Source organism: Phalaenopsis equestris, unplaced genomic scaffold (assembly GCF_001263595.1).
Source record: "Phalaenopsis equestris unplaced genomic scaffold, ASM126359v1 Scaffold000240, whole genome shotgun sequence".
Taxonomy (NCBI): domain Eukaryota; kingdom Viridiplantae; phylum Streptophyta; class Magnoliopsida; order Asparagales; family Orchidaceae; genus Phalaenopsis; species Phalaenopsis equestris.
This window is the reverse complement of record NW_018164682.1, coordinates 1,255,511-1,272,944: the sequence shown is the minus strand read 5'-3', so window position 1 is coordinate 1,272,944 and position 17,434 is coordinate 1,255,511. Positions and strand designations below refer to the sequence as shown.

Here is a 17,434-nt window from a genome sequence, read left to right as displayed (position 1 = left end):
GAAAAGAGAAGAGCAAGAAAGGAAATGAAAGAAAAGAAAAGGAGAAAAAAGAAAATGAAAGAGGAGGCAGGAGGGGGTGTTGGGGCCCTTCCAAGAGGACCGACCAATCCAGTTAGGCTGGACTTGCGTCCAGTCGGTCCCCCATGAGCCTCGCGTCAATCTCCCAGGGTTGGGGGAGCTTCGACCTCAACAGTCGAAGCTTCTAGATCCTCAAAGTACGAAGCAAGCTCTGTAATGTTGAATGCGGCTAAAATGTTGCACTCCCCTGGTAAATCTTGTATGCGTTGTCGTTGAGTTTTTGCAGAATTCTAAAGGTTCAACTACTTTGGGCTTCAGTTTTCTGAAAACTCATAAGGAGAATCTTTCCTTTTGCAGCCGAATCCAGACGATGACGCCTTCTTGGAATGTCACCTTTTTTTCTTGATTTGTTATCTTGTGCTTAATATTTTCTATTTTGTGTAGCAATCACGTTCTCAACCTTTTCATGTATTTGAAGGTTTTCATAAACCTGTACTGTAGCATCTTGGCTGAGTTCTAACGTTGGTAGGAATGGGACCAGATCAAGCGGTGTGAACGAATTGTGACCATAGACAATCTCTAATTGACATTGTCCCATTATATGCCTCATAGATCTGTTGTAAGAAAATTCTCTTGAGGTAGAATGAGATCTATTGTTTGATATTCTTTCCCACAAAACATCTCAGTAGGTTTCCCAAACTTTTGTTCACTAATTCAGTCTGACCATCTGTCTGTGGATAGGCTACTGAACTTAATTGGAGCTTGGTGCATAAATTCCCCCACATGATACGCCAAAAATAGCTCAGAAATTTAACATCTCTGACAGAGGTAATGATTTAGGGACTCCCGTGCAACTTGACAATCTCCCTAAAGTATAAGTTAGCGATATGAGAGACGTATGGTGTGCGGTGACAACATACAAAATGTGTCATTTTTTGAAAATTAATCCACTACAACTATTACAGAATCTTTGTTTCTCTGTCCTGGGGAGACCTACAATGAAGTGCCTGCTGACATCCACCCAGGGTGTTTTTGCTACATGCAACGACGTATACAACCCTGTATTTTTCCCTCTCATTTTTTGTCGAATGGCAAATCCTACATTATCGAATGTGTCGCTCTACATTCCTTATTAGTCGAGACTAGAAGAAGTGTTCTTTGATGAGGGTGAGAGTCTTGTCTTAATCGAAATGGTCTACGAGGCCTCCATTATGGTTCTTATGTACAATTCCTTCTCTTAAAGGGTATCTCGGAATGCATAGTTTATTGCGGTAGAACAAGTAGCCATTTGTACAATAGTACTACCCGATAGGCTTTTCCTGACAATGTTCTCAGATATCTTTGAAGTCTTCCTCTACTGTGTATAGATCTTTGATAATCTCGAACCCTATGACCCTTATTTGCATAGAAGTGATTAATAAGTGACGTCTGCTTAGTATAATTACGACGCGAATCTAACTCCCAGCTTTATGTTTTAAGTACAAAATTCATTGATGCCAAAAATTCTACCCAAGTTGTGTGTTGGCCTTTCAACTTACTCTAGCTGTTCAAAAAATCTAAGGTTTCATGATCCGTAAACAAGGTGAACGCACTTGTGACTAGGTAGTGCCTCCAGTGTTCAAGGGCTCTTACGATTGCGTAGAATTTTTTGTCGTAGGTTTAGTATTTCCTCCTGGACTCGTTGAGTTTCTCGCTAAAAAAGGCGATGCGGTGACTGCCCTGGATCAGTATAGCCCTTATTCCGATGTTTGAGGCATCACACTCTATTTCAAGCAGTTGTGTGAAATCTGGCAAGGCTAGAACTGGTGCTTAAGTTACTTTTTCTTTGAGTGTGTCAAAGCTAGTTTGCACGGTGCTTGGCCAAGTGAACTCTTTGTTTTTTAAAAGCTTGGTGAGGGGAGTGGTAATAGTGCTGAAATTTTTAATGAAGCAACAATAGAACGGAAGCCCCAAAAACTATCTTAGTTTGGTGAATGATAGTGAGGTAGTCCAGCTTGTAATGACTTCGATTTTTGTCGAGTCTACTTGAAGGCTTTGATTTTTGTCGAGTCTACTTGAACACTTACGCTGGATGTGATGTAACCCAAATAACATACTTGATTTGTCATGAAATTGCATTTCTTTAGATGGGTGTATAATTTTTCAGTATGGAGTACTTTGAATACTATTGTGAAGTGTTGTACATGTTCCTCTTCAGAATGATTGTATACCAGTCGTCAAAGTAAACTATGGTGAATTTCCAAATAAGGTTACAAAATATCTTATTCATTAATCAAATGAATGTGTTGGGTGAATTTGACAGACTGAAGGACATGACTGATCACTTGTATAGTTGATCTCGTGTGTTGAAGGCATTCTTCCATTCATCACTTGGTCTCATCCATATCTATATCTATCCACTGTGTAAGTTGATCTTTGAGAACAAAGTGGCTTCGTGTAACTAGTCCAAGAGGTACTTTAGTCGAGGTATTGGGAATCAATACTTGATAGTTATTTCATTGATGGCTCTGCTATCGATACACATCCTCCATGATCTATCTTTTTTGGGCACCATTAGGGCTGACACAGCGCACAGACTTGTACTTTCTCTAACAAACCATTTGGTGATGAGATCTTGTACTTGTCGTTGTAGTTCCTCGTACTCCGTTGGACTTAGCCTATATGCAAGTAGATTTGGTAGGACTGATTCTGGTATAAGATCTAAAGTATGGCGGATGTCCCTCAGTGCTGGTAGTCCCTCTAGCAAACTGTGTGTAATGAAGGCTCGTAAGTCTTGTGGTAAAGGTTGTAGGCGTGTTGGTATTAATTTCTCTTCCTTAGACCCCTGAAGTAAGACTAGGGCCAGTGCCATCAGTGCTTCTCGAATTGACTGCATGAACGTGGCTCTTGGAACGACTGTTTCCTCGATGTCGTTTACTCCTCTTGCGTCTTTACTTGGTAGTAATACGATGCACTTGTCATCTTTCTTGAATGAGTGTGTTTTTAAACATGTCATTTTAAGTCTTGCGGTCTTATTACCATGGTCACCCCAATAGAATATGACATGCATCCATGGAACGACGTCACACCATATTTGTTCCTTTAAATTGTTGTCAATTAAAAAACCAACAAGACATTTTTTAACTAGGTAGATTTCATTCCTTATTTTCAGCCAAGTGAAAGAATAAGGTTGGGGATGCTTTTGTGTGGATAATTCTAACTTTGGCACCATTAGAGCCGATACTACATTTTTACAACTGCCACTGTCGATTACCAGGCTGCAAACATTACATTTTATTGTACATTTTGTGTGAAAATGCTGTGTCTTAACCATGATTGATTAAATGCCAGTTTTGACTGTAAGACTCATCATATGACTCATAATTCACCTTCGTCCTCGGAGAGCTGAAGTGCTTCGTCAGTATTGTGGTCTACTTCCTCATCTTCGCTTTCCTCCATGACACCGTGGTCCGTAAATGAGACAATGCGACTTGTGAGATAGCTGGAGGCGATGTGGCCGAAATCGTGGAATCTAAAACACATTCTAGATGGTGTGGGCTCAGATGAGCTTCCCTTCTCGAGTTTCTTATTACTTTGGTTGGGTTTCGTATTCTCGGGCGCTGGTTTCCTTGTTCCTGGCGTGCCTATGTCAGCAGTTGTCACTGTTGGGATTGATTTGTATGAGGCTTGTTGCCGTGAGGAAATTGTTCCCTGGCTTGCTTTTGTTGCATTTCAACTTTCAAGGCTAAAATTTGGACATCACTTATCAATAGGGATGTAGTTGAATTACATTGCTAATGGAGGGCTTTAAGCCTCCAAGGTAGCGAGTGGTGATATGCTCCTCTTATTCGCCCAAGTCGCACTTTATTTTTAATTGATCAAATTTGGCTGTCAATTCCTTTACAGCCATCTCTCTCTTTTGTAGGTTGTGGAGCTTCAGGAACAAATCTTGGAGGTAGTGTGGGGAAAGGTATTTTAGTAGAACCACTTTCTTGATTTTGTCCCACTTGGTGATTTTGTCATTGTCGTACATTGTTCATCGTCGTTGTAAGTTATCCCACCATAATGAGGCATATTTTTAAAGTTTAATAGTTGCTAGTTTGACCCGCTTACCTTCAGTTATTTTCTTATATTTGAAAGTTCTTTCGATTGCTCGCAGTCAAGGAATTCATCTGGATCCATACCTCTGTCAAATTCAGGGAGATCTACTTTAATGCCGAAGTCACGGTGGCTTGCGAGTTTTTCTCATGGTCGCATCTGATATTGGATGTCAAAATAGTGTGGGCAATATTCTGCATCATTGTTATCTTCCATGTGGAACGAATTTAGAATGTTGTACCTGTCTTCTTGTCGACTCACTAGGTCACGATCAAGGGTGACTTCGCCTTGGGTCCCTTCATCGAGTTTTGTAAATTATTGTTGCAGACGGCGGATTTCCCGTTGTATCGCCTCTCGGGTGGGGTCCAGTGTGTTTCTCCGGAGGGGCAGAGGAGATGGTGTGGATGAGAAGGAGACAAGAAGGTTGGGGAAAGGCAAATAGGGACAAGAAGGATTGATGAATAGAAAGACAAGAGAGGAAAAAGAAAAAGAAAAGGAAAAGAAAAGAAGGGAAAATAAATTTTGACTTGCGTAGGGGCGGCTGATGCTTGGTAACCCTAGGATAGAATTAGGTTTGGACTAACTTTGATATCAAATGATACCAGAGTTAACCCAAACCACGACAAGACACAAATTTATTAATAACTTAAAAGCATAGTTACAACGGTGACTCGAAGAAAAGAAAAACCCCCATAAATCAAAACATGAAACGAATATTTACAAACAAAGGCTCAACAAATAAAGACACAACAAGCTCGACGAGGAGGGAGTCCGGAGAGGTGGTGCTGGAGCGGCGGCTGAGGTGAAGGCCAGAGCGATGTCGGGCTAAAGTGGCCAGCAAGTCAGCGCTCGTCGAGGCGTCGAACCACGGCCGGTAGGGGTGTCAATTCGGGTTAGCGGGTGGTTTGGTTTGGGTCTGACCCAAAAATGACAATACACGAATAATAATCGAGTCAAAAACTAAGACCTAAACCCGATTTTGACACGCTAGCCCAAACTTTACCCAAAATTTTGAGTTTATTTGGGTCATGTTTGGGTTTTCGGGCTCAACCCGAATAATAATAGGGTCAAATTCTCTAACCCAAGCCCAACTCAAAAAATATTCGGGTCAACTCTAACCCGGATTTTTCGAGTAGAGTTCGAGTCGTGTTAACGTGTCTGGTCAATTTTTGACAGCCCTAGCAAGCGGAAGGAGCGGAAAACGTCGTCAAGGGTGGGATTTGAAGGCGACAAGGATGGCGGCCGAAGCTGAGGAACGGAGGCAATAATGGCGGAAGAAGCTAAGGCGTGGAGGCACGGATGGCGGCCGAAGCCGAGCGGAGGTAGGGGAAAGCTGTGAGCTTCTGGAAGGAGGGAGGCAACGGCTGGAGGCGTTGGGAAGGCCTTATGGAGGTTGCAGCCTGATGGGAGTAAGGCGGCAAGAGGCAAAGAGGGGCAGAGCAGCTTCCAACAAACAACAGGGAGCTACGAATGCAATTGGCTGTAGTGGAGGCGTTTGGAAGAACAACAAGTGAACTTCGAACTGTATATTGTGAAGCTTCGGGGGAATCAACGATGGTCCGGGAGGGCAGCAGGGCTGTGACTACCTGCAGGGAGGCTACAGTAATGCTGGAAGGTAGTCTGGACGCTCAGCAATGGATGGGGACAATCCTGCAGGGAAGCTGCAAGGGAACTTGGTAGCAATCTGGGAGGATCAACAGGGGAATCAAGCGACTGTTAACTGACACAGAGGTATTCGGCGGTGCTGAAGGATGATCGGAATGTTGGCGGATTGTGGGATAGCAGGCAGTGGTCGGAACGACGAATATAATCACCACCTCGGACAGGGTTACAGCCGGAGCACCTTCCTCGTCGTTGGATACAACCCTCAAGATGGAAAACACTCAAATAAAACTAAATTCAAATTTCAAAATCAAGACCCCTAACTCTAGACACATCAACTCCAATTTATAAGAGACTTGAGCTAATTTTAGGACATTTAAATTAAAAAGAGAGAATAAAAATAAAATCAATATCTCAAATTTTTAGGAAAGTTGTAAATTAAGGAAGGAGAATAAAATCAAGATTGGGCTTTTAGGAAAGGATTTAAATTAGGAAAAAACATAGGAAGGGAAAATGAAAGAGGAAGAATGGAAAGAAAAGGAAGGGAGAGAAAAGGAAAGAAAAGAGGAGGAAGGAGGGGGCCCGAAGGAGAAAGAGGAAGTAGGAGGGGGCGGTGGGCCCCCCCTCCAAGAGGACCGGCCGGTCCCCCATGAGCTCCACGTTGCATAGTTGAGAAGCGGTTAGCCCATTTTGATAGGCATCTTGCATTTTTTCCTTCACCTTTTTAACTAGTTTATTCATCCAATATCAAACTACTACTAACTTTTCTACAACAAATACATGCATTTCAAATGCTCCAGCAAGTGTTAAAAAGTATTTACAAAGCTCTCCACTCTGACATCACAATTTTCAGGCTTCTCAAACTAGGTAATTTTGAGCCACTGCTTTAATCAGGTCAGAAAATTACAGCAAGTCATGAGCCATTCACAGGACTTGGACAACTTCCTTGAAATCCTTGATCATCCATTCCAACAACTTGGGTAAAACCATCGCAGATAAACTATCCTAAAAAAGTACCATTTGCAGTGAAAAAATGTTGCATCATCCATGTGCGGTTCAATGTTTAAATTGCTCAAATAAATTGATGCAAATCACTATCAAAAAGTCTACAGTGACCAGTAGTCACCAAATATGAAAGAACAAACAAAAAACTTGTCTTTTATTTGCTGAGTATTATTTTTTAGGACTTTCTGTTCGACTTTTACATTTTCTATTTTTCTTATATATGATCTGCCTATACTGGTCTACATCATGAAAATGAATTGTATTTTCTGAAATTCATCTTGGAGTCTTTGTTTCTGCACTTGATGATAGCTGAGAGTTTTGCAGTTGCAATTGTTGCCAAGGAATCTTGCATTTTTTACTATTTGTACTTTGTTGTTCGAATTAGGGCCTGCTTGGTCACAAGTATTTAGCCTTTAAGGGTATTCTAAATGTAATGTATTTATAATTCTGAAAACCATTGTCGTGTATTTGGCTGAAACTATTAAAAATAAAAAATGAAAATTAACCAAATTGAATATTTGACAAGATCAACGACATATGAATGAGAAGAGGAGATTGTAACAAGCCCATTGGGGACAAGCATCGACATATCAATGGCATATGAAAAAGGAGAGGAGTTCGTGAAGGGAGCTCGTTAAAGGGAGTTAATAGGACCGATGACATTGAAAAAGAAAGGAGATTGCGATAAGAGCTTAATGGAGCCCCATCATTATTGAAACAATTTTTTTCTAATGTTATTCTAGCAACATTGAAACAAAATTGTTCTATTAAAAAAAGTACATCATCATATCCAAAACATTTGAATTTCATGACAGGGACCTACCCTTGGTCAACTTTAAGTAAACTAGTATGTTACCACTTAAAGCATACAAACATGGAAAATGTGTATTCGCTTTGAAAGGCATACCAACGCATCAAGGAAATCACAAATTTGGAGAGTGCGACTTTAAAATCTATGAGCAATGTATAAACACCAATTACAAGCTAGTGCATTAACATTTTTTGTTGGTACATCAAGAGATGCTAAATGACTAAAAACACCATAAAATGTTTATGGGGTTGAGAACTTTTAAGAGCAACATAAATGTCTTTAAAAAGTATATGGGGCATTGCAATTTGAGCATTGAATCAAAAGATTGTGTTAATACGCAATACACGTTGATGCATTGAAAGGAGAGTCTATGTATAATCCATCAAAAAATATATTTATAAAATATGAAAGCACTATAAAACCTCTTGCATGGTTATAAATTACTCAAAGCATAAATATTTATAATGTTGCATGGAAAAACATGCTAACATGCGCACAAATCCTATATGATTCTATACCAATGTTGACAGTTCAATAGATCTCGAGACAACCCAAACAATGATGAACCCTTGCAAAATTGCCTCAAAATCATGACTCCTTAACAAACTGTCATATAAATAAAAGTAGCCATTATTCTCAATTGATCTAGGGATCCTAATGAGTCATCATTCTCATTATCATGATAAATTATGCACTGTGCAAAGCTATAAACGGGACATGACCTTCGTTTTATGTCTCATCTATGGGCCTTCCAAAGGATATAGGACCCCTATACCAAATTTGCATAAAAAAATACTATCTAGCCACTAACAAACCTTTTCAAGAATGCAAACCAAATTTGCATCAATAATATTTCAAAGGAATTTACAACACATACCTTGAAACAAACATAATACAATCCACAAAAAATAAAGTAGTAAACGCATCCTAATGACAAAATTCATGCAAACAGCAAAATCAGGATATATTTAAATATACACAGCACAAGACAGCTTTCAAAATCAATTGCAATGCATCAAAAGTGTGCAAATACATCATGCAAATACAATAAATAATGATGCAAACGAATCATGTAAGTGCACCAAAATTGTGCAAGTACATCATATAAATGCAAAAATAGTAAAGAGTACAACATACAAATACACAAAATAATCATGCAAGTGCACCATAGAAATACACCAAAATTTATGCAAGTGTATCATGCAGGTTTCTTGACATGCTCCCTTGTCCTCAAAAAATGAGCTAACCGACAAACATTAACATCTCAACAAGTGCTCTAACAAGCATGTTAAATGCTCAAACTTAAAGTCAGATAATACTATGCTGACAAAAAAACTAATATTAAAATCAACTTAATTCATCCTGCCTTGATAAGCATGCAACCACTTTTGAATTTCATAAAATCTTTTTCAAAATTTGAATTCATCAATACGTTGTACACACACTCGAGTAAACTACCTTGCATACACTGTAAGTTTCGCTCTTCAAGTCCAATCATCAATGTCACAAAGAATGGAGTTGCTAAGATCTATGCTCCATGACATACATTAATGCAAAAAATGTCCAAACAAACTCAAAAATATGTAAACATTTGAGCAAGATCCTTTACAAACAGACAAGCAGAGTTGACAAGGTTTATATTAATAAAATTCAATCGAATATCCCAAGGATGAGTGTAACCATCATATACCATAATCTGAGTTCAATCTCAAAAGTACATCTTTCAAGTTCAAATACAAATAATTAAAGTAAATTACCTTGATGGTGGCCAAGTTGACAAAAAATAACTACCGAAGGAGAACATATTTTACAAAATGCCCACCAATCCCAAAGCAAATAATGTCAAGCTCAAATCTAGAAAAATGTGCAAATTTCAAGAAAATTACAAACTTTAAAAATCTCAGGCAAAATTTATCACTTAAAACTAAGAGCATCAAACACACCTATCTTTCATCACAATTTGTTGTGAGAAATGTAAAATTAACCTGAGCTCACAATGAGTCAACATCATATCATGTATACATCTATGATCACTCTCAAATATCTCATGCTAGTAAGGATATGCCACAAGTTCTTTGACTTCGTGGTTTTGCCACCAAATGCACACAAAAAAAGTATGATTATAACTGGGGCTATCTAATTTGATAATTTTCCACTAAATAGCACTATCAAATTATATTCATAACCAAAGGTTTAGAAATTGCCCAATGACATTTATCCCTTGAATAATGAATCATGGAATGCACTTGATAGGACACTAAACCCTTTGTTAACTAAATCAACTTAAAATTTTCCCACAAACATTTGTCTTAGTTCTATAGGTTTTTTGCAGACAACAGAACCATAATTGTTTATAAAGAAACTTTGGAGTAGTTGCGGTTGACTACTTCCTTTGACTAGGTAAATCAAAGTTTGTGATTATCTGAGAGGACAAAACTACCCCAAAGTAACTAAGACAGAGTCAAAGTTTGTTAAATGCTTGCTTATAATTGTTGCTATTATAAGCAAGCATATAACATCCACCAAGTAGTCTTAATTAAAAATTCTCTTTCGTGATTGGGAAGAGTAATTAGCCATAGGAGCTTCGCCTATGAAAAACATAAAATAGATATAAAATCCTCACAAAACAAGATTGAAATCTCTAAGTCCTATATAAAAATCGAATCTCTTTTGAAAATTTGGTTCATCACTAAGAGTTTATTAGAAGAGTCGAGAATGAATTTTTTTAACTCACATAACTGCCTTCGACATGAGCCACAACTTAACTCTTTGAAAAGCTTGTTATAAATACCACATCAACCGTTTAAAATTTTGTCATCACTAAGTGTTACATGTGATTTTATTTGTAGTTTTGACAAGCACTTATGCATGGCAATTAGTCATACAACTTAGTCCAACACTTACTAATTCTTAGCATTAGATCATCCCTCGTTGTTGTTAGATCTTTTTACTTTCATTTATGTTGCCTAAACCATCAAAGCCAATTTTCTATAGCCTAAGAACAACTCCTAGATACTTTCTAATCCAATTTTTTTGCAGTCTATATTACATATTTTCATCACACATCCATGTTAATATTCCTTTTTCTCTAATATTCAAGTTGGTTGTTTATAAGGTTTTACATTGTATTCATATAACATATTCGTACTTAAAACCATTGTACAAGTCTCCCAACTATTCGACTAAATTTATTTATTTTATTTTATTTTATTGTTATTCTATTATGAAAATAGTGTCATTGAGGCACTTTCTCTTTAACTGTCAATTTTTTTCACTCTATGCCCCTGGAAGTCGAGCCCAAGAGGCAAAACTCGACGGGAAGATACCATCACCGCCCACCGTAGACCACAGCCGACCGTCGTCGTCGATCGCTATCGGTCGTCGTCCGTTCCTAACAATAAGTTTATCTACACGTCGATGTTGTAACTTGAGAAACTTTGTAACCATTTTTCGCCTGTGGGATAATGGGTCACTATAATCATCAACTTATACTAGATTTTTACAACTGGGTCAGGCTCGTAGTTTTTTCCCTTTCTGGGTTTTCCACGGAAAAACTTCTTGTACCTCGACTGGTTATTTCTTTCACGTGAGTTTGTGCGAAATCTTCGTACCATGCTAAGACGGTAATACATTACTCTACTACCGCGAATTTTTTAGCACGCATCACCATCCTTCCATTACAAATGTCAGGGCAACTAAAAGAGCACTATAAATGTTGAATAAAAGGGGTTTAGACTAAATTGCGTCTAAGAAACACATAAATTAAACTTTTTTTCAACATAAACATTTATCAAATGTTAACATAAAAACAAGAACAATAACAGATGGCCAGTCAGCTCAACAGCTGAACTACACTGATAACCAAACCGGGCCAAACAGATTCCAATCCGAATGAAGAGACACCAAAAGAAGACTTATATTTTAGAACTTTTATGAACTCATTGTTTCTTCTACCCGCCTAATCATACTATTGTTGATTACACTCCTGAGCAGAGCTTTTATTTTGAACAATCATTTATCCTCCCAATTTGTTAACAAAATCTAAAAGAGGCATTCACGTACATACCACCCAATTCCTATATATTTACATATCAGACAACTAAACTTTAGCTTTTACATTTATACCATCCACATCTTTCGTATCACATAAACATATACCACAATTTTATAGTACTAAACTCCTTTAATTAGTTGTAGGGTCTCCTCCACGATTCATTCATTAACAGCTCCATTCTTATTACTCTCGTGGAAAACAAAGTCAAATTTGTTGACCAAACCGCACCATTTTCCCTCTGAAACTAGCGAACGGTTATCATCCTCTCAGTATTTTGGGCCCCGGTCAACATGCATTCGTTGCGAATAATCAAAAAAAAAAAAAAAGCATTTAAATTGCTTCAAGAAGTTAATTAGATGACCAAAAATGCTTTAAAAAAATAAAAAAAAATCCCACTTTTAAAATCTCCCCAAACATGCAGGTGATAATCAGTCGAAAACTAAAAGGAGTTGGTCGGAGAAAGTGGGGAGGCAGTTAATTGCGACAGTTAGGGTATTTAAGTTCCGAAACCCTAATTAGCAGCAGAGATGAGCAGAATTCAAATAGAAAAATAAATTTGAGAAATGGAACAGAAGCTCTGCTTCCTCTTCTTCTTCCTCTTCTCCCTCCTTACCTCTTCCCTCGTCGCTGTGGACAGCCGGCGGATTCCGGCGAACATCACGCACACATTCAACGTGAAGAAGTTCGGCGCCAGGGGCAATGGACGCACTGACGATAGCAAGGTCTGTTCATCACAATATACAATTACTGCTTAGATTTTTCTTTTAAAGCTAAATAAATAATTTCTGAAGCTCATTCGATCTTTTCACTGCAATAAAAAAAATTTACAAATATAGCACACAATTCTAATATATTTAGAGATTAATAACTTTATGGTTCATAATCATTATGAAGGCATTCATTGAAGCATGGCGGGCTGCGTGCGGATCATACGGTGCTGTAAGGCTTGAGATACCCTCTGGAACTTATTTCGTCGGGCCCCTTAAGTTCAATGGGCCTTGCACCAATGTCAGCTCCATCACTGTCCAATTGCAGGCCTGTTCCCATCAACAAATCATTCTTCCATATTCATATATGTATACACATTAGGAAAATTTACATGCATACCAGAAAGATTAGAGGGTTGTGCATGAAAATATGAAAGTTTAGAAGATAGATATGTAAATATGTAAGAATGGTGTGGTATGTATGTAAAGGTCTCATTTATAATGGTGCAGGGGACGTTGAAGGCAACAACTGATCTGAATAAGTTCAAGAATCCTCATTGGGTGGAGTTTGGGTGGGTGAACGGGCTTATTGTTACCGGGGGTATCTTTGATGGCCAAGGAGCCGTTTCTTGGCCTTTCAACAAATGCCCCAAACAAATGCATTGCAAAGTTCTGCCTACTGTGAGTTTTTATTTCTTGGCCTTTCAAATTTGTTGTTCTATTATTGTTCATGTAATGATTTAAGCTTTTGACTGAGTTTTACATTTAAAAAAAAGATGAAAATTGAACCCTATCTCTTTAGCCATGATATTGTTTTATCAACTAAAATTATTGTATTATTATTTTTTTTTTAGAATATTTTGTTCGTCAACACAACAAATACAGTTGCGGCGGGCATAACATCCATCAACAGTAAATTCTTCCACATTGCTATTTTGAGTTGCACCAACTTTAAAGGCAGCAACATCAAGATTCGTGCTCCTAAAAATAGCCCGAACACGGACGGAATCCACTTGGAGCACAACTCGGTTGTGACCTTATCACATTTGACTATTGGAACTGGGGATGATTGTGTCTCGATCGGCCAGGGAAACTCTGATGTCACCCTAACCAAAATCAAATGCGGTCCGGGTCATGGGATCAGGTACTAATCAAGCCAATATCAGTTCCTTCATGCAATCCAATATGTTTCAAATCATTTAAGTTAAATGTTATGATATATTTTTTTTGCAAGTGTTGGGAGTCTTGGGAGATACAAGGATGAAGGTGATGTGAGAGGGGTATTAGTTAGAGATTGCACACTTACTGGGACGACGAATGGGGTGAGGATAAAGACATGGCAGAATTCTCCGAGCCCGAGCACTGCATCCAACTTCACATTCGATAATATATTGATGAATGATGTGGACAACCCCATCATCATAGACCAGCACTATTGCCCCTATTCCAAATGCGACTCTTCTGTAGGTCCTCATTCTCTTTTCTATTCAATAATATATCTGATCAATATATAGGGTTTATAATCAAATTTAAAAATTACATATTTATTTAAATTTTGAAGGCGCCATCCCGAGTGAAGATAAGAGACATAAAATTTAGGAACATAAGAGGCACTACGATGAACCCGGAGGCAGTGAGTCTACTTTGTAGCCAAGGAATGCCTTGCAAGGATGTGACACTTCAAGATGTAAGTCTCAAATATGTGGGTGAGGGTGGAGGTGTTGGGGCCACAACCATTCTTAACTCCAAGTGTTTCAATGTAAAGCCGACCTTCAGTGGGACCCAATACCCCCCACCCTGCCGTTAAAATTTGAATTTTGTTCATAGGAGGGGCACAAGTGAAGTCATAGAACTCATTGCATTGTTATGAAGGCATATGAATTTATTGATTTAGTAATCAAATTTTATTTTTTTGCTTATATGTTGTCTTATACATACATGAAAAGGTGTATTTCAATTTTTTTTTAAATTAAAATGGTGATATTTCTATTGTGATATGAAAATTTTGAGTTGTAGAAATGTAAAAAAACCGCGATTAGATGTTAAATATGTAAATATAGAGGAATCGGGTGGTATGTACATAAATGGCAGCTTTTTAAGTTTAGGAATTTAATGATAATTTTAAGAAAATATAAATCATTAAACCCTACATTCCAGGCCTATTCTCGTGTTAAGAATAAAATCTCTAACCATAAAGCCTCACCTCTATCTATCTTTGTAACTTCTCTTCAGTAAGATATATATATTTAAAAAAAAATATTTCCAAATGAAAAAAAAAAATGAAATTAGCTAAATTTATCATTGGATATGTTTTTTTTATAATAATAGATCATATAATTCGATTCAACTCTCGTTCAAGGATCACTAAACTTTTTAGATTTCTTATTTATTAGAACCTTATTCCTATGACCAAAAGTAAGTGTAAAATGTGTTGCTTCACTATATGTTCATGAAAGTTTGAGGATGTGCTAGAGAAAAATATGTTACCCTATTTAATTCATTTAGTAAATCCTAATTAGCGCTAGTAAATAATTCTAGTTTAACATGAAACTCATGTTTTGATTCATTTATCATAAGAATCAAAAACTGAGATTACACTCCCACTTTGTATGCTTTAGTTTCTTGCACTCAAAACAAAGTTTATTGTTGTTCATTCAATCTATAATCAACCAAATGTCAAAAAACTTAAGTGAAAAACTCATGGCATATGAAAGCAAGCTAAGCTCTCAAAAATAGAAAGACATGTGAGCCTCCTTATAGATCATAAGTATGCAGCTGAGTGACTCTTGCGTTTCCTAGAACCAAACACTTTCACCATTCCTCTTTTGGCTTCTTTATTAGATTATCCTTCAAATTCCAAGTTGAAATCAATTAAGAATAGTCCTTCACAATAATAAGAAAAAAAAAAAAATATAGCCATCAATTTAAAAAATAATTTTTTCAAATGGCTAAATGCACATGGGATGTAATTAGCTATGAATCTTTCCTCATGAAAAACATGTACCTGGAAAAAATATATATATCAAATTTAATCAAACATTTTTCGTAGGAAAAATTCATTGAAAAAAAATTTTCAGAGCAAACCAATTTTGAGTAGACCCGAACCTGACCAGCAAACCTGATTTGAGACCTTTAAAATAAACTATGTAGAGAGATTCATATGCATTGCATGATCGTACAAAATACAGATGATCATGTCTATAGCCCAGATTAGTTATATAAACTTTAGCCTAACTGCTTTTGAGCAGAATTTATAGTAAACATGTATATATTACACAAACATAAACCAGAAGATAACATAAGTTATAGAGGGATTTACACAAATACCACCCAATTCCTGTTATTCACATATCTAACACCTAAAATATACTTTCAATCACATAAAAAATACCACTATTTCAACTTTTAAAACATGAAACGCACCTTTTTAAGCATATTTAAGGTGGCATGTATGTAAAAATTAGAGTTTTGGTGTTAGATATGTAAATACATAGAAATTGAGTGTATGCATATAAGCCTTCCATAATAAAATCTAAACTGCAACGCAAAAAGAGAAATTGCATCGCAGAAGGTTGGCAGTCAATGACAGGTTACTAGAAATATTACAGACTAGAGATTAAAATAACAAAACAAGTGCCATGGGGCACAATTCTCATGCATTTAGGTATCTAACACCATAAATTTGATATTTAGATTTATAGCACTTTGGTATAAAAAACTTGTGATGAAAAAGTATAGTTCACTTTTAAAATATTAATGACTGATTTTTGTGTGATGTTAAAGGTCTGAATGATATGCATATAAATATGAAAGTTTAGGTGTCAGATATTTATAAATATAGAAGAATTGTGTGGTATTCATGCAAAGACCAAAGAAAAATACACATTATTTTATGCATAAGTTATAGCACTAACGCATTTATCAAATTTTAGATGTTATATATGTAAATACATAAAAATTGTATGGAATGTATGTAAATGTCCCCAAATCTATTTAACTAGTGTCGGAAGCTTGGACTGTTCGGAACGGTGCTGCAGAATTACCTTGGACAATCCCACTAAGTGGGGTTGGCTATATGAATCCTTTTTCTTCATTGCGTCATATTGAGTTTAATATTTTCATTTAATTCTAATAAATTATGATCATTTTTTATACAATATGCTCAAGTTTTTTTTTATACAATATGCTTACAATATGCTCAAGTTTTTTTAGGTCTACCTTTGCCTTTCTTAACATAAGTCGAATCTAAAACATCTACTCTCCTAATTAGATCATCGGATGGTCGACGTTTAATGTAACCAAACCATCTAAGACAACTCTGTCTACTTTTGCCCGTCCCTGGAGCTGCACCAACCCTATCATGAATATATTCATTTCACATTTTGTCTGAAAAGCCACTCACCCACCTAATCATTCTTATCTCGGCAACACTTAACATAGTTTTATGCTTCTCTTTTAAAGGCCAACATTCAACAACATTGAGCATTGCAGGTCTCACCACCATCTTATAAAATTTTACTTTCAGGTAAGCAGTACTTTTCTGTCACACAAAAGGCACGAAGCATTCCTCCACCTCAACCAACCAACTTGAATTCTAATAACATCCCATTCTATATCTCCATCACTTTGAACAATAGCCCTGAGATATCTAAAACATTTACACTTTCTAATAATTTGATCACCCATAGTTACAATTCTGTCACTAGAGCTACTACTGCTAAAATTACATTCCATGTATTCAATTTTAGTTCTACTCAAACAAAGACCTTTAGACTCCAATGTAGACCTCCATAATTCAAGTTTTTCCTGAGCTTTCTCTCACGTTTTATCCACGAGAAGAATATCATCAGCAAAAAACATACACCAAGGTACATCCTCCTGTAAATGCCCAGTAAGAGCAACCATAACTAAAGCAAAAAGATATGAGCTTAAAGCAGACCCCTAATGTAATCCAACAGAAATAGAAAAAAATATTTGGTCAAACTCCTTAGTTCGAACACAGGTAACAACTCTAGTATACATATCTTTAATGACTAGAATATAAGTCATCAACACCTTTCTTCTCAAGAACCTTGGAACTTTATCGTAAGCCTTTTCTAAATCAATAAAAATCATATTCAGATCATCTTTATTATCTCTGAACTTCTCCATAAAACCTCT

At 36.9% G+C, this 17,434-nt stretch overlaps 1 protein-coding gene across 1 annotated transcript; it reads left to right on the top strand.

Moving 5' to 3' along the window:
* The first annotated feature begins 12,130 nt into the window (after positions 1 to 12,130).
* Positions 12,131 to 14,142, top strand: LOC110023987 (exopolygalacturonase). Its single transcript, XM_020723668.1, has 6 exons — positions 12,131 to 12,289; positions 12,462 to 12,602; positions 12,785 to 12,955; positions 13,129 to 13,418; positions 13,509 to 13,737; positions 13,836 to 14,142. Exons 1-6 carry the CDS (start codon positions 12,131 to 12,133, stop codon positions 14,079 to 14,081), a joined length of 1,236 nt encoding a protein of 411 aa, XP_020579327.1. The 3' UTR covers positions 14,082 to 14,142.
* Positions 14,143 to 17,434: the final 3,292 nt, after the last annotated feature.